The sequence below is a fragment of the Carassius gibelio genome, chromosome A15 (genome assembly GCF_023724105.1).
Source record: "Carassius gibelio isolate Cgi1373 ecotype wild population from Czech Republic chromosome A15, carGib1.2-hapl.c, whole genome shotgun sequence".
Lineage (NCBI taxonomy): Eukaryota > Metazoa > Chordata > Actinopteri > Cypriniformes > Cyprinidae > Carassius > Carassius gibelio.
In genome coordinates, this window is record NC_068385.1 from 514,699 (window position 1) to 536,181 (window position 21,483).

At 36.9% G+C, this 21,483-nt stretch overlaps 2 protein-coding genes across 2 annotated transcripts; one reads left to right on the forward strand and one right to left on the reverse strand.

The window, feature by feature from the left end:
• The first annotated feature begins 4,720 nt into the window (after positions 1-4,720).
• On the forward strand, positions 4,721-8,868 carry LOC128028904 (inorganic pyrophosphatase). Its single transcript, XM_052616233.1, has 12 exons — positions 4,721-4,957; positions 5,320-5,384; positions 5,541-5,579; positions 5,663-5,716; positions 6,206-6,325; positions 6,490-6,576; positions 6,933-7,059; positions 7,145-7,272; positions 7,365-7,453; positions 7,624-7,693; positions 7,767-7,806; positions 7,883-8,868. The coding sequence occupies exons 1-12, from the start codon at positions 4,783-4,785 to the stop codon at positions 7,909-7,911; spliced, it is 1,023 nt and encodes a 340-aa protein (XP_052472193.1). The 5' UTR covers positions 4,721-4,782; the 3' UTR covers positions 7,912-8,868.
• Positions 8,869-8,935: 67 nt separating this feature from the next.
• Positions 8,936-21,470, reverse strand: LOC128028902 (methylcytosine dioxygenase TET2). The gene is made up of 9 exons (XM_052616232.1): positions 18,601-21,470; positions 18,273-18,363; positions 17,392-17,485; positions 14,875-15,083; positions 14,490-14,640; positions 14,306-14,395; positions 13,962-14,099; positions 13,411-13,759; positions 8,936-13,246 (listed from the first exon to the last, which is right to left on the reverse strand). The coding sequence occupies exons 1-9, from the start codon at positions 21,392-21,394 to the stop codon at positions 11,889-11,891; spliced, it is 5,274 nt and encodes a 1,757-aa protein (XP_052472192.1). The 5' UTR covers positions 21,395-21,470; the 3' UTR covers positions 8,936-11,888.
• Between the last annotated feature and the right edge of the window lie 13 nt (positions 21,471-21,483).

Consider the following 21,483-nt stretch of genomic DNA (forward strand, 5'->3'; position numbering starts at 1 on the left):
ATTATTTTAAAGTTGGATAGCTAATGGCTCTATAGAAAAAGGAACTAAAACTGCTAACATATTCCTAGTTGTAAGCGTTCCAGATATTCAGTACGTAAAATGGTTTGTTTGCTTTTCAAAGATATAGCTGTGAAGTCTCAGATATCTCATTCACATGATTTGAATGAATGACAACTCATTTTGTTTATATAAAGGCTAATTGTCTGCAAACTAAGAAGCTTGTATGACAAGACTGTCCACATATATGTAAGATGTCCTCAATGTCATGACTTGGCTGTCCTGAACTGCTTCATTCCCTGTTCACTGGTTAAACTAGATTTTTTTTTTTTTAAGCGATGTCATTTTCAAGTTAAGATTATGATGACTCTGACATATTAGCATGACCAGACTGTGACATGATGTTCACAAGAAAATGAATGAATGAACAACTATATATTTATAACAATATTTCTTTTTCACTGAATTTAAGGCTCTAATAAAGCAAAAAAAGATTGCAATGTGGAATTACCTAACTAAATATTATTAGATATACCCAGAAACTTTTAGATGAAGTAAACAACAAAGGCACTGTGGCTGTGCTTGTTTACGACTGTGCCACAGCCGTGTTCAGCACTGTGGCTGAGGTTCAGTTTGCATATGTGACATCAGTCCAGTGGGAATAGGTCTTTCGCTGTAACGTATCAACGCAACAGGTGCTAAGCATCAGCACACATACATGCCCTCTTTTTACTTCACTGCATACAAAGATCTAATGGAATTTGAGATGAGAGGATTTACGAGAGTATGATTGGTATAAAACCAACTCTGTGCTAACCTGCTGCTCTGCAGGATGACAGAAAAAAAACGGGTGACTGTGTTAAAACGTGTTGCAGTTTGTGTAACAACTGTCTTTATAAAGTTAGCAAGGCTTTACTACAAAAATATTTTATGTTTAACCACCATAAGAGTGCGCTGCTTCATACAAATTAACTGAAAAGGCACATTAAATTTAGTTTGTGACAAAATAATTACCTTTAAGTTTAGCACTATACTCTGTCTTGTCAGAATGGCTCCTTCTCACCAAGGTTGCGATGCTGATGTCACCTTTGGAAGCGTCATCATCCACAATAGTATCTGTCTTCCTCCTTTCCAGGTATCTTGTAAAAAGTCTGTTTCTCCTTTTAATTCCTTTATCCTTCTCTTTTTTCTCCCCTTTTTCATTCTCTCTGTCATTCCCACTGGCCTGGTTGGGATCCATGTTGACCCCTTTCTGCTCCCTCTTGTTTGGCTGTCTAGTGTAAAGGTGAAAGTGAGAGACAGAGAAGGGGAGAGTCTGGGAAGAGGAACAGGTGCAGTGTTGCTGCTATTGCTGTGTACACTGACTCCATGCAGGTAAACCCTCCCCCTCTGTTTCCGCTATACCTGCCTCAGGAGAGCTGTAGCCACACCTCCTTCACTTCTCTCTTTACAAAATACACACATATGAAGCTAAAGAGTCTGGTCTACCTTAAGGTGAAGGTAGATGGTAAGGAATGGGATTCACACAGCGCAATATTTTGCAGAATGACTTGAATTTGCAAAGTAGCATTTGCATACCTGTTGGATCTGTCTCTGTCTGTCTGTCTGTCTGTCACCACAAAGAAAGCCATATCTGAAACATAAACTTTAATTTGGTTGATATACATACCTTCAATGTTTGGTTGTCATAATTGTGTGGGAAACTAAACAATCCCTTTAGATTAATGAAAATGTGTGTGCAGATAGAGTTAATATTAAATAAGAAGGAGGGTCTGATGACTTAACTTTAAAGGGCATGACAAAGGTCGACATATCAAACAGGCCTGTAAAGATTTGTGTCAACATTTACAAAGCATTATGACAATGCTGGTGTATATATAAACATTAAGACCAAATTTGTAAACGCTGACAAATGTGTCATAAGCCCGTGGTCTTTCAAATATGATTTTATTTTCGTTATCTTCTGGTTACTGTTTTAATAGATCAGATTTCATATCAAATCTCAAATTGACTTAATGAGAAATGGTTGTTGACTCATTTCAACTCTGACTAACATGCATGACTACATTCAAGGATCAGCTGGTCTGTCTGTGTAAAAATTTAGTAAAAAAAATGTCCCATATACAGGCATGTGAACAGATAATTTACCTTTCATACAAGTCAAATCTGGTAAATCTGGTAGTATGAGCTGCATATTACTGTGTCTAGTGTAGATAAAGAATGAGTGAATGGATGCATTTATCCGCCCATCACAGAGAGAAACAGCATCAGAATGTATTAATTTTGTAATTTTAATTTTCTATTTTTCAAATGAACTGGAATGTATAAACTAGATATATTTAGAATAATTAGGAAAATACCATACGAAGGAAACAATACCACACGAAAAAAACAAAAACAAACATACGGCAAGTTAACAGCTAGTAATGGTAGTGACCTTTCCATATACATTATGAGGAAACTGTTTAGCGTTTTGTTTTTCGGGGGGATAGGGAGAATACAATATTAGCAACTGAGGCAGACTGCAGCCATGGCTCTGTTTAGAAACAGAAACACAAGACAAAGAAATTAACTTTCATATAAACATTGGGTAGGTGTAAAAACTGTACCTTTAGGGTTACAACACCTTCAGTAAATCACTTTCTTTAAAGGGACAACTTATGTTATCCCCCTAAAGCTTCATTGAAGTACCCAGTTGATGAAATGATTTTGCACATGCAACTCTCTCTGCAGATGACAGTCTGATTCAACTCATTTTGGGTCATTGCGCGCCAAAAATAAAAAAATTAAATGCTGTGACATTAATCACTCAGACATTTGAATTTAGTCTGTTTAATTAAGTAATTCTTTCTACAGATCATTTTCTTTAAATTTAAACAATTAAACAAACAAACAAACAGACATTATAGCTAAATGCTTTTATAATAAAAACATAAAATTTGTGTGTTTGTATTATTAGTATGTAAATAATATTTAGTAGCCGATTGCTCTTTTTGTGAGCAGGCAGTGAAACTATTTTTTGTATTTATTTGTTGTTGAGTATGAGTTTAGGGTCAATCAACCCCTTGCCCTCTCCTGTTCTGAAGGTGAATGATAAGGTTATTTTTTCTAAATGTATTTATTTACTGTTATTTACAATAAATAAGGAAGCTAATCTGGTTTCTCCTGACCTGTGGTACCTGTACTCTACTGGTAATAAGATTGATAAACTTTCTTGTATTAGTAATTTATTTATATTTTTATACATTGTGCCCGTATCCAGTGGCCTCTTTCTGCTTCCTTTTTTCTTTTATCATATAGTACACTTTTAAGGTTTTTGTATCTTTGTGGTCAACATGACTCACTCACTGTATTAATGTTTCTGATCAATTTTAGCAGCAGAAAGGAGTATCAGTTTATTGAGGTGGAGAAGATCACAGATTGAATTTTTTTAAGTCTACTGAAAAAAGGGAACTGTTGACATTGTCCCTTCTTAATTAAACCCAGTTAGACTAAAACAGATTATAAAAGTCAAAGGACTTCTCAAAATTTGCGATATCACAGTTGAGCTTAAAAAGGTTTAGATTCGATTAAGTACATTTGTTTAAATAATAAACTGTACACACCACAATTTCAGTATTATGGAGAACACACTGCAGTCTTTAGGACTCTCTTTTAACTGAAGAATGTTGTGGGACACATTATCTTCTTACTTTACTGCACCACAGGAGCTTGTTATAGCTAATAATCACATCTAACTAGACCTAGTTTTATAGAGGCCTGAATTGACATAGGCTAGTATATTTGCACAGCATTGATTGGTTTTGGTTGCCTTTATTCTTTGTACAATAACAAGTCTCTATCATCTCATTGCTTACCTCGAGTACATTTATGTGAGATTAAAATACTTTTCATGTCAACGTGTGGAGTTTTATAGTTGACCTCTTTGCAATTGGTGAGATCAGTCCTGGTTTGTACAATGCAAATATTTCCAGATACTGGCACCTTTTGACCTGTTAGCCAGTTTGTTTTCTTCTGCATTTGAGGATGCATTCAAAACTTCCCACAACGGTTGTGGTTAATATGCTAAGAAACTTTTTTGTATAATATGCTAAGATACAAGTTTTGGATATCTAACAACATAAAATGTAATTATTCTCTAAACATCTCTCAAATATGACATGCACAATTGGAAATGGTTAAGATACAAATGAGATTTTAGAGGAAAATATTATCATTGAATAAGTTTCATTTCAGTCTTCTCACACAAAGCTATTGGATCTAACAATACCTGAAGTACAATGTGTGATTGGTTTGGAGTAAACATTTGGTTCATTTGTATCTGCTAAGAACGTTTAAGGTTATATTCTTGTATGTAACTACAAAACAAAAAGGTGATTATTTGGCAATGCAGTTATCTACATCATTAAAGCTGAGTTTTTACCTGTCAATTTTAGCAGCCATTGAAAGAGGAAGAGCACCCCCTACTGAGCACTCATCAGCTGCCTTACATATTTTGTACTTGTATAGCCAAACGAATGGCTCTTTTTTAATTAAAATAACCCTAAAACTTAATAACAAAAAATATTGAGCGAATCTTAAATTTCAATTAATCTCTCTATACAGGTAATATCCACACTGTTCCTCATTCTTGCTTATTTGCTTGGATAGATACTTTGGCTAACCTTTTCTGTGATTCACGGTCATCTGTCTATAGGTGGCAGTATAGAATATCTAAAAGAGAATTTGTGACGCGCAATGCGCGACACGTTTAAACGCAAGCAGGAACATACATCGATGTAAATAATGCGTTTAGTTATTCACACTGCCACGTGGTTTTCTGCTACCTTCTTCTCTGCACAGTACTCTAGAAAAAGCACGCCTATATTTTCAGCTACTTACATTCATTTTAGAAAAATGGCGCATTACCTTACAGAGCTGCGAGGACGACCAAACTCAACTGACTATAGGGTTTACTTGAGTAAGTTCGCCCTTCTTGTCTTTTAATACCATTCATAAAAACGAGCATTATAAACGGCTCACAATTTTCAAATAAAATGATTATTGGTGACAATATCGCCGCTGATTTATGCACTCTAACGGTGGGAGAATTCTGAACGTCATAAGTAAGAGACAGAACATGCATGCATTAACAGTTACATTCACACAAGTTAAAAATCTATCTATAAAACTATGTAATTTGCCCATTTATCGTTGTATTTTGTTCACTTTATCAATACGCAAGGTCTAATGGTAATTTAAATTTACAGAGAAACGTTAGATAATACTTCATTGATACCTTGGATCGGATGAATGATACAGATTGTAACATTTGCTTTGCAGAAAGTTCAGATGGAAAGTACATATCCCCTTTCCATGACATCCCTCTCTATGTTTCTGATGAACAGGTTTGTGTAATGTACTTCAAATCAGTGATGTTATGTCTGATAGTAAAAAATAAATGAGTAATTAATTGAATAACCTAATTGACATCCAGATAAAAGGCACAATTCTTGCCCAGTCTTTTTTCTAATTTTGTTGGCATTTTGTTTCTCACATATCAGGAATGTGGTGTTCCACCAAAGAAGTTAAAAACTAATGAGGTAACCATTCATCATCAATCTACACATTTTGGGAGCTTATTGTCGCAAAATATAAGTTAATCATTTTGTGCTGTCTTTAACAGATATGGTTTAATATGGTTGTAGAAGTACCTCGTTGGTCAAATGCCAAGATGGAGGCAAGTATATTTTTAGAGTTGTATCAGTTTTTCTACTGTCTGACTGTGGTTAAGATGACCAGCAATTCTCTAGTGCTTACTTTGATTGATCATTGGCTGATTTGGCCAATAAATTAGAAAGCTAATTTAATGTTGAATATAAGACTTGCATGAGAAGAAAAATAGAAAGAATATAAGACTTGCATAAGATTAATAATAGAAAAAAGAGAGTTAAAAAATCAAGTCAGTTATTTATATATCAATAGGTTGCCAAAAGGAAGATTTATTTGCCAATAATAATTATAAATAATACCATATAGCTAATTTAGCTTTGTATGTGGGCTGTGTAGCCTCATGCTTATACAGTATGTACCAAATCGATAAAAAAAACTTCATTTTGATATTAAATTAAAATTTTGAATCAATTAAATATTGTGTGTTCTGATATTGTGCTCAATACAATGCAAAAGTATGTTATTTATTTATTTATTTATTTATTTTTGTCCACAGATAGCAACAAAGGAACCACTGAACCCAATCAAGCAAGATGTGAAGAAAGGCAAGCTGCGATATGTTGCTAACATTTTTCCACACAAAGGTTACATTTGGAACTATGGTGCACTTCCACAGGTGATGTCATAGATTTGATTATGGCTATGATTTTCAAAACTGTCTGCCATCTGATTTGAACATCTTAATTGTACAGTATTCTTGCGTTGTGTGTATGTGTGCAATTTTTTTTTTTTTTAATCCTCTGTCTATTTGCATAAATACTAAAAATACTTTTTTTTAAGACATGGGAAGACCCCAGCCATACTGACAAGGAAACCATGTGCTGTGGAGACAATGACCCCATAGACGTGTGTGAGATTGGCTCCAAGGTCGGTGGAATCACTGGTTTATATAATATTTTACAAAACTATTTGCAACATTTAGCAGTTTTGCATTTCACAAGCAAAAAAACTAAACTACAACAACAATCCTATAACTAAAATTTGCTTTCAGTTAAAAATACTGAAACCTTAAAATCAATATTTCTCAGTCTTTTCAAAAAAATATATGCATACCTATTTGACAGTTTTTGCCCCCTTCTAATGCTGTGTAGGTGGCATTTTTGGCCCATTGTTCCATCAGTGTATAATTATTTAGCATAATACATTCTTCTTTCTTTCCTAACACAAATTGGTTATGGGTCTGATTACTACTCTATAAGCCACTGTATATTTCTGTGTTACAGGTGTGTGTAACAGGGCAGGTGATTCAGGTTAAAGTTCTTGGAATTCTGGCTTTGATAGATGAAGGAGAGACTGACTGGAAGGTAATAGCCATCAATATAGAGGACCCTGATGCATCAAGCCTTAACAGTGAGTCATTTGTAAAAATGTTTTTGTTATTAGCACATTACCAGCATTTATGACTCTGTAATCTCAACTAGTGTATCTTTAACAGACATTGAGGATGTGAGAAAGATTAAGCCTGGTCACCTTGAGGCTACCGTGGATTGGTTTAAAAAATATAAAGTGCCAGATGGGAAGCCTGAGAACCAGTTTGCATTCAATGGAAAATTCAAGGATAAGGTAGTGTATCATGGAAGATTGATTATGAGAAAGAATTCGTTAATTCACTTGATGATCAATCATCTAATATAATGTTATTAATATCGTGTTAGGACTTTGCTATAGAAGTCATAAAATCAACACACAGCTTCTGGAAAGCATTAGTGATGAGAACAAAGATGAAAGGTGATGAGATTGTTTGGTGAGTGTAAGATTAGATTTTTATTTCAGACTTGTTAAAAGACAGCAGAGTTTCTTTTTGTGATACATTTTAGTTTTTCTTCATTTTCAATTGTTTGATATTTTGATAGTCATTTTGATGACCGTTTAGATTTTCGTGATGGTATTTACTTTGATCCATCTCTTTCTTAGTCAAAACACTTCCTTATGTGAGAGTCCATTCAAATGCAGTGATGCAGAGGCCAGTACTGTAGTTGAAGCTGTAAGTATTTATGTTCTTTCACTGGCTAATTTTTGCTATTAGACCGAAGGTAAATTCTCTTTTGCTGTTGTAGGCTGCAGAATATGGGGAACCCCTTCCAGTACCATCTGAAGGTAAATTTGTATTTTATGTTTTTTTCAATACTTTTACAAGTTACATGACTTTGTTAACTTCATTTCTATTTTACAGTGGACAAATGGCACTTCTTCACGAAGTAAAAGATCATTACCTCTTTGCAGTGTGATCTCAGAAGAAGGTAGAAAAGGCCAGACGATGCCTTTATTTGGGTTCAGTAATGTCCTTGGTGCAAAGATTTTTGTTTTATTAATGTTTTATTTTTTAAAACATTGCTTTATTTATTAGAACAAGACACACCCACAAGCACCACTCATTAATTTGGTAAAATGACCAAGTTATTTTTGCAGTAACATTGGTGAACATGTTTCTGTACTTAAAAAGCACATGCTTCAGTGCCAAAGATCATGTTCATAATCTATAGATTGAACAGTTAATCTCTAGTTTCTAAAGATTTTTCCTTATTGTTCTTCAAACCGTGTCTTTTCGTGCGTGTGTTTTTTGTTTATTTCTATTTATACACTCTTTCTGACAAGTCGTTTAGGAGCAAGTGAACAAGTTTAAGCTTAGGTACAAGGTTAAGAAAACTTTAGTTTGCAATTGCTGACATTAGGAACCAGTATGCATTGGGTATTTGGACAAGAAGAGTTTGTCTTGTCAAGATGACCAAGAAATCCAACTCTGTAGCAAGAATGTGAAGTTCCCTGCTTGATGTAAAAAATAAATGATATTCTACTTCTTTCTCTGGAATATATACAATCAGAATCAAGTACTAGTATATAGGAAATAAACTCAATGATCTTTGTTTTGTTTTCCATGATAATAGGTTAACAAAAGAAAAAGTGTTTAATTTTTTACTTTAATATAAAAAAAGCTTAATTAATGCACTGAAAGAAGAATTGTTTTAAATGTATTCTAATTTAAATTGTATTATCAGTTATTGTAAAAATTATTCACACCCTTGGACGTCATTGTTTGTCTTTGTTAGTAATGTAAAATCAAAGTGTTGTAAAGAAGTAAAACATCACGGCTTCAAATACTTTTGTAAACACTGTTTGTAATTCTACCATTTTCAAATTATAAATAAAACCATATTATTATTTTTGGTTTATTTAATCATTAAAGGAGTCAAAATGATAAATATAAAGTTGCACAATTTACTGTATATTCTTGAAATAAATATGATTTTTATTAAAAAAAAAAAAAATTCAGCAATATTAGGAATGAAAACAAATCATAACAAACAGCTTTCAAATAAAATGCATTCATTTCTTCAGTACATTACAATACTTACAGTATTCAAAGCCATTCTTAATTCAATGTTTTAAGCATTACAAATTGTAAGGGAAAATGGAAAGCAATACAAAAAGGCAGAAAATAGCACAATTATACCTTTAGTGTCTAATGGCAAAATACCAATAGGTGTACATAAACCGCAAGCTTAATGTAAAAGCTGCGCACCCCAGTTCGTTAGTTGAAGTCAGAAAGTCATTTCAAGTAAAGTTGACTCCACTCAAAAACTCTCCGAACATCTTCAAGTATGGCTATTCTCGTCACTCACTAAATGTTTACCACCACTTTTGCTTCATACACAACCTGCTACTCAAACTGGGTTCTGTGCACAGAAATTTAAACCAATAAATTGGAAGTGTCTAGTCAGTCCTTCGAAGTGATTCCTAATTTAAATTTGTTTGTTTGTTAAACTTTGCTGTTGTATTCAAAAAAAGAAAAGAAAACGTAGCTGACCTGAATACCAACAAGACGTTTTAGGGGCAAAATCTATATTATATGTGTGGAGAAATGGTACTTTTAACATTAAATTAAACTGTACATAACATGGACTTAGACTTCTGCAACGCAAGAATGTAGTATATACAATGTGGCACAATCTATTTAGTTTACAATAATCTACCTATTTTGAATTTACATAGATTGTTTTGTATTATTTCTGGAAAAAATAATCAAACGAAGTGCTTTAATTATGGAATGAGTTGTATATATTTTATTATCAATTATTCATAACTTTTCTAATTTGATTCAGTGGAAAGGGTTGTGTGAGAGGCATTACCATGTTTAGTGGTTGTATATACATTTAGCCTCAAGATGTACATATGCATTTAATGTGCACACAAAAGTTGAACTGACTTGGTCTTACCTTTCAGTAAAGAGCAACTGCATTGCATTATATATTTTGTGACACTTTCCCTTTAAATCAGTGCATGTTAAAATGTTTTAAAATTACTTCTTGAAAAGTTTATCAGCATTCTGCTTCAGCAGTTCACAAATTCAGATTCTTAATTTTAGTTCTGTAACAAAGTTAGATATGTGTGTAGTATATACAAGAAATTTAGATTGATTTAAAATACAAAGGCTCAAACCTGATTTAGAGAAGACAACATGAACACAAGTGATATTTATGTACAGAAATGAGCTGATATCCCTGATTTTGCAGTTCCATTGAAACTTTAAGTTCAAGACAAGTAATACTTTCTAACAGATCAAGTGTGAAGAAAGTAAGAAATGAACTTAGCATCAATGATGGCCTTAAGGTCTTTGTTATATTTGCTACAAAGTGTTTGGAAATAAAAGAACAGAAACACCTTGGTATTTTAATTCTATTGCCAAACTAGTTCTGAGGTATATGATAAGTAGGGTTTTCTACGTCATTCATAAGCCTTTTCAACAGCCTTAGAAATTCTCACATTATATGTATAGCAGGTCAAGTAGCACCATTTGAAATAAGATCAGTTCAAACCCAAAGTAATAGTACTCATCTTTACTAAACTATTATCTAAGCATACATTCGAAATAATAATAATTTACTGTACAAATCTAAACTTTTTTTATACAGCTAAAGTTGCATTATGTAATAGCCACCACAGCAAGCCAAGCCAGCTGCCTTTGGAACAGTGACATTGATGCAACGGTAACCCTGTTATGTGTTCCTTGATACATGCTTTAATGACCTAATATCGACCATTGTCTTTCTTGACTCTAAGTATCAGTATTCAGTGTTCTGATATGTCACATTTAGTGAATCAGAACATTATTCTTGCAAAATTGACCCTCAATGGCTCACTATACAGTAAGTATAAAGGATTTCTGAAATTGTGTAAGCACCAGAGAAATTCTTTAAAAGGCTGATACATGATTTTTGACTAGCCACCATGGAGTTCATCATTGTTTTTCACATTTTGAAACTAAAATGGCTGAAGTGTAATGAATTGTCTTTCAAATTAGATGGCATAAAGTTATGCCCTCACTGTTATAAAAAAAGTGCTTTTAAAACACTAATTAAGCTAAGTATTTCCTGTGTATTACTTCAAATTATTATACAAGGTGATTTGTTAAGTGTTGTTAAAGAAAGGCGTTTGAAAACATTTGCATTTAAAACACTCCCTAGCACCATAAAAAAGTGATTAGCCACAGAAGTCACCAAACATTAGCTTTTTTTTCTCCCAGTAATCTATCCATCTCCATGATTTGTTGGACTGTGCACCATGGATGGAGAACTGTGTGTTATCATATAGCAATTAAATAATAAATAAATATTTCCAATTGATTAAAACAGTAAAGCTTGACTTCTTAAGAGAATGAAAAACCCATTGATTATCTGCCTTTCCATATAGTAGGATAATGAATCTATCTACTGTTAATAACTTCAAATCTTCGGCTAAACAAATTACGCCAAGCTGCATGAACACATTTGTTCGATTTGTCGGGTTTTGATAACCGATGTAGGTTCACAAAGCCAACATCAATAGAAACGTCTCTCCTGCCATTGTTTATGGTGTGTTTGGCGCTTCGGCACAAGCGTTGCTGGGAAAAATTAGACGGATTCGTTGACGTAAGACCTGGCTCTGTGGTGGCTCTCTAGTCTGTGGCAAAGCAAACCTGTTCTTAATGGGCTCGCAAATCGAACCAACTTCGAACCAACTATAGCACTAACTCTGAGCACTCCAGCACCCGGTTCCTTCTGGTGGTAAAGGGGTATTTTACTGAACAAGCATTAAGGGTTATTTGGCCAGTGGCATAGAGGTCTGCAACCCCATATTGTAGAACCATTAAATTTGTCTGATGCCACTCTTACGCTTGTGTTGCTCTGGACCTATGGAGGTTTTCACAGGAATTGATTGTAAGGCCCAGTCACTTTGGTGAAGGCATAGGGAGATGTGCTTACATATGTATTGGTAGTGCAGGATGTTGACCGCTCATTAAGCATGAGAAGGAACTGCTTATACGGAGGCTCTGAAGGTTCAGAATGTTCTCTTTTTACCTTCTTTCCACTGCTCTTGTTGGATGTATTTTCAGTACCATACTTCTCAGCATCCTCCTCTTTCTCTCGGGCCTTCTCTGCCATCTTTGCTTCCCACAGAGCCAGTCCATGTTTTGCCTCATTCAAGTTCTTGTGCTGGTAAAACACTAAAGAGATACGGGTAGGATGGTTGCGGTCAGGCTTCTTGAGTGGTGTAGTCGCATGGAGCTCCCGCTTAGCACACTCAATAATGATTGACCCATGACTAGGTGCCACTGCCACTCCTCCAATTTCAGGGTCAAGGAAGTTGTGCTCACTGTCAGACCACACATCCTCTTTTTCTTTTTGTTCTGAAGTCTGGGTAGGGGGTTCCTGTTTGACTATGGGGTTAAGGGCATTTTCACTGGAAAGCCTCAAACCTGGAGGTTGGATTGGGTTGAAGCATTCAGTACCCAAAGGAGGAAATACCTGAGAGATACCATTGTTTATCTCTAAATCTTTATTATTTTGCATACTCAATCTATTGAGATTTTGAGGAAACATTTGAGGATTCTGTGACATATGAGGTTTGGGGTAAACTTCAAACTGGCTGCTTTTGCCGATAGCTTCATAGTCCAAATATTGATGGGCAGAGGGAGGCCTGGAGAAGGTATCAGATGGCATATTAGGACCATAACCTGGGTAACGTTCCATGGAGTGCATGCCAGGTTTCATGTTACAGGTACCATAACCATTGACTGGCAAGTTAGGCTCTCCAAAGTGTGATGGGTAGTTTACCCCGTAATTTTGAGGTGTGTTGTACTGCTGCTCAGAGTACAGTGAATTTCTCTGAAGATGATACATATCTGGATGCTTTAGATTGGAAGAGTAGTAAGGGTGGTAGTTGTCCATGGGGAGTCCTCCATTACATTGGTAACCAGTGTAGAGTGGGTTGGGTGTAAGAGACCTGGGATATGGGGTGGGTGCATTTGACACATTAATGTAAGAGTTGGGTGCATGCAAAGGAGAGGGATAAGGACTGGCAGAAGATGGGATTTGAGGATGTGGGGTTGCAGATTTAGAACTGTTTAAGAAGGTTCCTGATGCATTTGACAATCTAGGAAATGGTGGGACAGTGTAAGAGGGGTTAGGATTAGGTTGTGCTTGCTGCTGCTGAGGCTGATGGGCAGCATGAGCATGTGGGAGATGCCTAGGGTCAAGATTTGTTCTCACATTACCTGGGCCTGGAAGAAATAATGTGATTAGACCAAAATGTAATTTTTCAGTTGTTATATTGACAAACACTTGGAATCTGCGCCATTACTTGGTTATATAATTACATTTATCTTCCTCAAATAAACTATATATATATAACTGAATAATTGTTTTTGAAGCTTTGCTTCCATACCTGTTACAGTCTGGCCTGGGTTCTCATAAGAGGACTGTTTCTGCTTTGCTTGCTGGGTGTTGTCCATTTTAGAGTTAGGTGTGTTGGGGTTGTTTGGTTTGTTAGCTGCAGCTCTCTTGGCATCCAGCTTCTTCTGTCGGCAAGACTTCGCAGGCTCTGGTAGCATACGCACCTGTCTACGAAAGGCACTGAGCATCTGAATAGCACCAGTCTTTGTCTTCTCCAGCTGAGCCTCAGCACTGCCAAACTCATCAGTGGATGAAGCCTTGTATAAGGGAAGCACATGTAGCTGCTCATCCTCAGGAATTTTTCCAATCTCACGATTGTCCTCTCGTGTTAGTGTGCAGACCTACAACAGGGGTAGAAAGGGAGGTTTGGAATTTTTAATATTGTGTACTCTACTTTGTTTTAGCCCTCTTTAGTTTTTCACCTGCAAGGTATATAGCAAAATGTAAATTATTTGTTTTGGTTCGTAAAACAATCTGGTGGTTTTAGTGAAAGATTTTCATTTGTCTTATTATGGCCCTCTATCATAAGCATTTATTTCTTACCACAGTACTGCCCCCCTGCATGTTGTGAAGGTCTCTGTGGGCATGGGCACAGAAGTCTAAACAGGCTGTAACTCCAGAAAACGGCCGGCCTTCTTTTAGACCCAGACGGCAATCGGGAGCTCTGTGTTCATGCTCTACCTGTCAAAAATAGGTAGATATAAAAATTTAAAATTTAGTTCTAACATTTTAGTCTCCTTTTTTAGATGCTTCACAGTATATGCAATTTACTATGACTTTCAAATATTACAACATCACTGCAGCTTATTATTCCACTTTCTCAGGAAATGTAAAAATCCTACATATTCTTGATAGTGGTATAAGACCTCAAGCACAGATATATATACCTGATTGGTGTATGCATCAGGCGCAATTTTTTTATACGTTGGGGCAATTAAAGTTGCAAGACCCTGGAGATTTTGTTCCAGTTTCTCTTCCTATAAGGGAATAAAAATACTCCTGTTATTTTTAATTTTATACGCCCTTAATTAATATGTAATTCAGCTGTGTGTTTGTGTGTGAGCATCTCACCTCCTTGGGATCATCCCCAAGTAGTTTGAACTTTCTAGGGATTTTACTCCTAGCAAATTTGCAGCCATTATAGTACATACTCCACGAGCAGCCAAAGGAGAAAGAAGCTCCACAGGCATCAGCTTCAAAACCCTGACATGCACATGTTCTCCTGAAGACAATAACCAGAATTTGAAGAATAACATATTGTAAATATACCTAAGAATGTCTAGGATTTTATGTTTTTTTAATCGGGAACATAACTATACATTACTATTATGTTAAGTAGAAAGTGGTTAGAAACATACATAGCAATAAAAAAGGCCTAAGAATTGATAATAATGAGTTTTAATGTCTGAGTGTTCAATGTATTTGCGAGAAAGTAGTAATAAACATTTGTCCTTACTCCTCATTTAGAGCACATCTGCGGTTGGTTAGGGCACCATGTTTTGTTAGAGTGTCACTGAGTTCTGAGTAGAGACGGTCAGCCAGGTTGATTTGTATGCCTTCCCAAATTAGGATGACCACTACTATACAGGATGTCTCACATGAATGACCAGCCCGCTCTCGTACCAAGACCAGGAGTTTCTCATCTACATTTGCTCTCCGTATTACCTAGACAACATAGTGCACATGTACACATATATTTAGAAAATATACAGAAATCAGTTTGAGACATCTGTTAAGTAATTGTGTTTTCCATAGGGGGCGCTGTTGAAAACCAACAAACATGCTTTAAATTTTTTTAAGATTGATACTAAAATTAAAAATAACATACAGCTAGTGAAACCCTACACTTAAAAAGAAAACCTCAGCCCAGATCTGTCTAACTATAAGCACATTCTCAGCCTCACACTTTTTACAAAACACTACACACATTGTTTTGCAAAGCACTAAACACACTTTCCTATATTAGACAAAGAAATCTATCATAATGTCACTTCTTTGCCATTTCAAGACACTGCTTTCCAAAATACTACACATATGAACCTACTGCTCAGACATGGCCATCAGGTGTGCTTCACTGTAAACTCAACAATCAAGGTGTAAGCACTATAAAACGTTAACAGGTGAATTTTTGTCTTCAACAAAAATAAAAGGCAGTGGTGCAGGAAGAGCAATAGGGGGAAACATCTTTGGCCAGAGAGCACTTTTGAATATCCCAGGTTAACGTGGTGGTAACACCACAATATATGCTGCAATCACGCAGAATGGGGTCCTACAATAGCATGACAAAATAGCTCCTTACAACACCGACCACATACGTTTTTAGACAGACTAAGCAGTGGACAGACTAGGGGCCTGTACCATGATGGTAGCTGAACAAATTCAGAGTTACAGGATTAGTTTTGAGTTGACAAAACCAAACCTCTCCAATCCGGCTTTGTTGGTACCATGATGCTGTTCATCAACTTTCTTTGTCAATTCAGGCTTTGATCCTGAGTTTGTGGATCGCGTGCACATGAATGTGTGACATCACTGGCGAACAGCCAATCACGAGCCTTGCAACACAAAGCAAGTTTGATTTACTTCTCGTGAGAGACCCAGCGAGATTCATAACTAAAGGTTAAAGGTTTTGCTAAAGGTTAAGAGATCGAAGAATATGACAAATTTAAATGTCATATGAAAAAAGAAGGAGGACTAATAAAATAAATGATCTTGCTCCATCAGTCTAGTCACAAGTGGAACTTGTTAACTTAGTTTATACATTTGAAAATATATAGTGATAGAGACTTGAACATGTAAATTCAGATTTGCAATTTTTAAAATTGTGCAATCTTTTGATACTTCAGCTTATTTATATTACATGATCTGTATACATTCATATTTATTTAAAATAATTTATAATAATTGTTAAACTAAAATTGCTTGTGTGTAAGAGATAAATAATATGAATCACAATAATTATATAAATCATAAAATGACTCAGTAATTGTCATTAAAGCCAGACTTCTTCTTTTTTTTTTTTAAGCATAAGTGACCTTTAATTTGGAGCAAGATAAACTGGAGTGACTTTGTTTCAGACATGTGTCACTTCTCTCACATCTGATTGGTTCATCTTCAGTTTGAGATCTTGAATCCAGAACAAAACCTGCCCTGGAGCAGGTTAGCCGTGGAGTGTAAGTTACTATGGCAATGAATGCAGCTAAAAGCCAAGCCACTTACATGGTACCTAAAACCCAGGATTGGTGCAAACTAAACTGAAACTTACCTGGCTAGCCAGCTAATCCACCTTCAATGTATAGGCCCCAGGTGTCTGGTCCCATTATTCCAATACCTCCCACAACACTCTCCCTTCATTTCCTTTTCCCCTTCTGAATGGCAGTAGAAGGATTATGATCTCTGACCCTATGTTATACCCCTCATTCAAGCAATCGAGGAGGTCTTTGACCTAATAGATGCAGAGTCTGTGCAAGGATGTTTACGCCATTTGAGAAGATTCTTCTCTCGCTGTTTTGCAAGGGAAGACATTGACTGTGATATGGATGAAGTCGCCATACCCAGCTATATGAAGAGATGATGCTAAGGTGCTGTTTACTCATCGCCACAAGATTTTATGTGCTACTTTATATTGTACTTGGAAAACATTCTGATTTTCAGTGCAAAATGCAGCCTAATTGCAATGAGTTTAAAGTGTGGAGAGAAATAAATATTTTCATGAGTCCAGTAAGTCTCATGTGTTATGTTTGTTATGTGTTAATATATTGATGTACTATATATATATGCTTTGTTTTGCAAAAGATCTGAGATGTTCTGACACTTGTGGATGTGTTCATTGTGTGTAGTGTTTTGACAAAATGAGCCTAGTTTTTAAAATTGTGTCCAAGCAATCGTAAAACACTGTAATATTCAACAGACAAAGAGAGGCAATACATATATACACACACACAGAAAACACAGGATGAAAATAAATAGTCTTTACCCATTTAGCAATGGGACAGCCCTGCCCACTCTTCCCTTCCTTTCCTGTATACACAACTTTTTCAATCCTTATGGCACTTCCAGTCAGTCCGGATCTGTCAAAGGGAAAGGTAATAATATTAGGGCCTTTCGGACTGCCTTAGTTCCAGAACTGGGGCGGCAGTGGCTCAGTGGTTCATGTAGGTTGTCTACAAACCGGAAGGTTGGTGGTTCGATCCCCGGCTCCACCTGACCAAGTGTCGAGGTGTCCTTGAGCAAGACACCTAACCCCAGCTGCTCCCGACGAGCTGGATGGCGCCTTGTATGGCAGACACCGCCGTCGGTGTGTGAATGAGTGAGTGGATGGGTGAATGTGAGGCAAATTGTAAAGCGCTTTGGATGGCCATGTGGTCTGTTGAAAGCGCTATATAAATGCAGTCCATTTACCATTTACCAACTAAATGTACAATACCAAAGTACTATTTCCCAGTACCATTTAAAGGGTAGCATTCACACCAACAGTGTGTACTAGGACGTGATGTAAGCCGGTCAACAGCGATGTAATTTTGTGCGTGGTGTTCAACAACGTTAACAACAGAAGGAAGGAGGACGCTGTGATTTTGTTGTGTCTCGCGGGTTTCACAGTAATGGACATGGAATGTCGATGTATACGTGAAGCGATTAAAAGAACGGAAAGGAGGATTAAGAATCTCCAACGACAACTGGCAGTGCTACATTTCCTACAAGTGCCTGCACTTTAGTGTCCGTATATTTATCGCTGTTCATCATACTTGTGAAATAAGTTGACACAATGTTTACAGTGAAAAGGTTCCTGCGGTGTGAAAGGCCATGTAATATATGGTATATTAGTTTGTAATATCATTAGAGTTCATAATATAATACCTTTCCTCCATAATTTTGCGGATGCCTGCAACAGTTGGTGCTGATCCCAAGTGAGTATAATATGGGCCTTCATCCCTTTCACTGATTTGATCTGTGGATTCAAAAATAAGCAAAAGATATTGTGTATTATTAGTAGATGGTCATAAACAAAACTAAGTTTAACCCACATGTGATTTAATGTCATTAATAGAAACAAAATATCACTAAGATGCAACAATATTAAGTATTGCAGGTTGAGAAGATCTAATATAGTTCGAATGGTTCTAATGTATAAAGAATACCGAATGTGTAAAAACTGGACTAAAAGTAGCTGTGTAAAACCTCTTACCAACACAATGACAAGACGGAATGTCATACTGTGTCTTCAAAGGTGTATCTAGCAAGTTTTTTATTGGTGTATCAAGCAGCTTCATGGGTGACTCCAGAAAGGTTTGTAACCCAGGTTCAATCTTTTTAGGTGGGGTGAAGTTTTGAAGTTTACACTGTTCCTTGACATTCCCCTCAGCACTGGTTGAGAGCACAGTCACAGCCCCAGCCATCTCTACCTTCACCTTATTGGGTGACTTTTTGACCAAAGACTTTCTTTCAAACACAGGTGAGAGCTGATACTGTTTTAACTGCTGCTCCATGGCTGCTATAATACTCCTCTGCTGGCTTTGTTCACAGGATGAAGAAGGATGCTCCTGCTTTACTACCACTGGCATGACTTTGGTTTTGTCTTGATCTTGCTGTTGTACTTCTATTGGTGGATATTGAGCTGAGGTTTCTAAACCTGAGCAGTTTTCACTTTTTATGACTGGCATACTTGGCCTGATGTTGTTGGGGCCTTGTCGCTCCTGCCTCTGTAGAAGGTGCATTCGCAAGGCTGCGTGCCTCTGCATATCTCCTTGAGCACCTTGGCTTGGCAGAGAATCTCTCTGGATTTGGCCAAAGGGTTCTTGGAATTCAGCTTTGGTAAATATTTGAGCAGGTATCTGAAGACTATTAGAAACTTGTGACAGTTGTGATTGAGAAATCAGAGAATTAGGAAATTCCAAATGATTATGTGTCCTGTGTTGGAGGGGTTGCTGGTAGTTTGGATGTTGTTTACTGCTGTTCTGAAAGTATTGCATGTCCTGCTGGAGTTTTCTGTCTGTTAGAGCTTCATCTTCTTTAGTTAAGAATTGTACATTTGACTTAGAAAAGCCTGGAAATGTTGAGTTTTCTCTCGTAGCTGGACTAGACAGTGTTTGTGCTGGTGTTTCTGTACCTAGAGATAACTTCTGGGATTCTGAATGAAGGCATCCCTCTGTTTTTAGCCTTTTCAAGAGTGGTTCATCTACCTGGCTCTGGGAAACATCCTGTGATTGGGGAGCTGCTTGCATATTCTGTCTATCCTGAGGGAGCTGATGGGGAATTGTGCTGTTTTCCTGTTGTTGAGGCTCAGCAGATGGTGGCTGAGAAAGGAAGCTCTGGGATTGTATCTGGTCTTGATCATTTTTGCACAGTTGCTGGGATGTGTGTTTGTTACATTGCATGTTACTATGATCTTGCATACCAGAATGGTTCTGTTGACATTCAGGGACAGAATTGTGGGGGAACTGTGTAGGAGGTAGGGAGTTTTTGTAACCATCTTGTGCCTTATTTTCAAATGAGGGACAACCAGGATTACTGAAATTTTGAGACCGAAAGTTGTTTGAGGGCATGGAATTTATACAACGACTTTGGCTCTGTGTGATTGTATGCTGCTGCATGTGGTTCCGTGGAAGAAAAAAATCCCACATCTGGGGGTGTTCAGTAGATGGCTGGGGTGCTGAAGCCGAGTTTAAATCTATCCATTTCATCTGGGATGAGTGATCTGTATTCTCTGACGTTGTCTTTTCCTGATCTGGTTTAGTCTTATTTTTGTATTCACTTTGTTGATTGTGAGAAGCTGATTTACAGGCCTCGGATGTCAAGCTGCTGTCTACTACATGTGGCTCAATAATCTGTTGCTGTGGCAAGGAAAAGTCTCTATTGTCATGGAGGCTTTCATCTGTTGGTTGTTTCTGTAGCACGTTAATTTGTAGGTTCTGCTGACCTGTCTGAGTGTTTTGTGATGGTGCTCCTGCCATCACTGGGGGCAATATATAAGATTTATGGCTAAAATCTTGGTTGGACTTGCTTAAACAATCAGAATCATTTGGAAGGCCTTTTCTATCTTCTGGACTCTGTGAGCAACCATTGATGCCTGTCTGTGATGGCACATTGGACTCTGAAGTTTTCTGACTCAGCAATTGTGTTCCCATATCTGGTAGGTCAGAGAGAGGATAAGTAGGCTTCTTTTGCTCGGCTACAAAACTAAAGTATTCATTCACTGTGAATTCTGTATTGTAGCCATTGCTGCCTTTTACTTCTAGGGGTGCCTTGGCAAGTGGCTGGGAGGCAGATGTTTGGGGTGAAATTGGAAAACCTGAGGTTAATGAAGGTGAAGTTTCCTGCTCCGGCAGGTTGCTGGTGACCTTATCTGCTTGAGATGAGTTGGATTGAGGTGCGATGGACACATGCTCTGGGTAATACTGAGACAGTGTTTTCTCTAAGAGGTCACCAGTTGTACCCTTTACTGAGGGTGGGCTTGTTGTAGCACCATTAGGCATTGGAACTTGCTTGTTCCTTGACAGTAAGAATAAATCCCCATTGGGAAATTTACAGTTTCTTTTACTATGTTTTATCTCAAAATCCCCTGGTTTATTATGTTTAGGGAATCCCTCTAAATGGTTCTCCATTCCTGCATCTCTATTGTCACAAATACTCAGATCCTTATTTCCATTCACCTCTGAATCAGTGCAGAGTTTTTTAGGCTGGTGAAAATGTAAAAATGTCTGTTCTCTAAGAGCATGTTTCATCTGTCCATTCATCTCATGCATGCTTTGATCCAATATCCCTTGCATATTAGCAGGCCCAGAACAATTCTCTTGTTGACTTTTCATTGGGTAAACTACTGTGTTGGGCTTGAAATGGCTCCAATTAGTGTCCCCGTTGAACTGCTGAAATGGATCTCCATTCTGGCGCTTGGCGAGAAGAGGGTCTGTCTGCTGAGTTGTACTGATTTGTGAAAGTATCAGACTTTTTTCCGTCTCATGGCTGGTCTTTTCTGTTTCCATCTGGTCTGCTCAGGGTCCATTCACAAGGCTGCCCTCTTTGCGTCCTACATGGAAGACATGGAATATTACCAATAGTAAAAACACATAAT

Excerpts from the sequence above, each read along its gene's own strand:
- LOC128028904 (XM_052616233.1), top strand. The coding sequence starts at position 4,783 with ATGCGTTTAGTTATTCACACTGCCACGTGGTTTTCTGCTACCTTCTTC. Across the intron at positions 6,577-6,932 it reads TGTGTGAGATTGGCTCCAAG|GTGTGTGTAACAGGGCAGGT; the intron begins GTCGGTGGAATC and ends TCTGTGTTACAG. Across the intron at positions 7,807-7,882 it reads CCTTCCAGTACCATCTGAAG|TGGACAAATGGCACTTCTTC; the intron begins GTAAATTTGTAT and ends TCTATTTTACAG.
- LOC128028902 (XM_052616232.1), bottom strand. The coding sequence starts at position 21,394 with ATGGAAACAGAAAAGACCAGCCATGAGACGGAAAAAAGTCTGATACTT. Across the intron at positions 18,364-18,600 it reads TCCGTCTTGTCATTGTGTTG|ATCAAATCAGTGAAAGGGAT; the intron begins GTAAGAGGTTTT and ends TTGAATCCACAG. Across the intron at positions 14,100-14,305 it reads CTGATGCATACACCAATCAG|GTAGAGCATGAACACAGAGC; the intron begins GTATATATATCT and ends TATTTTTGACAG.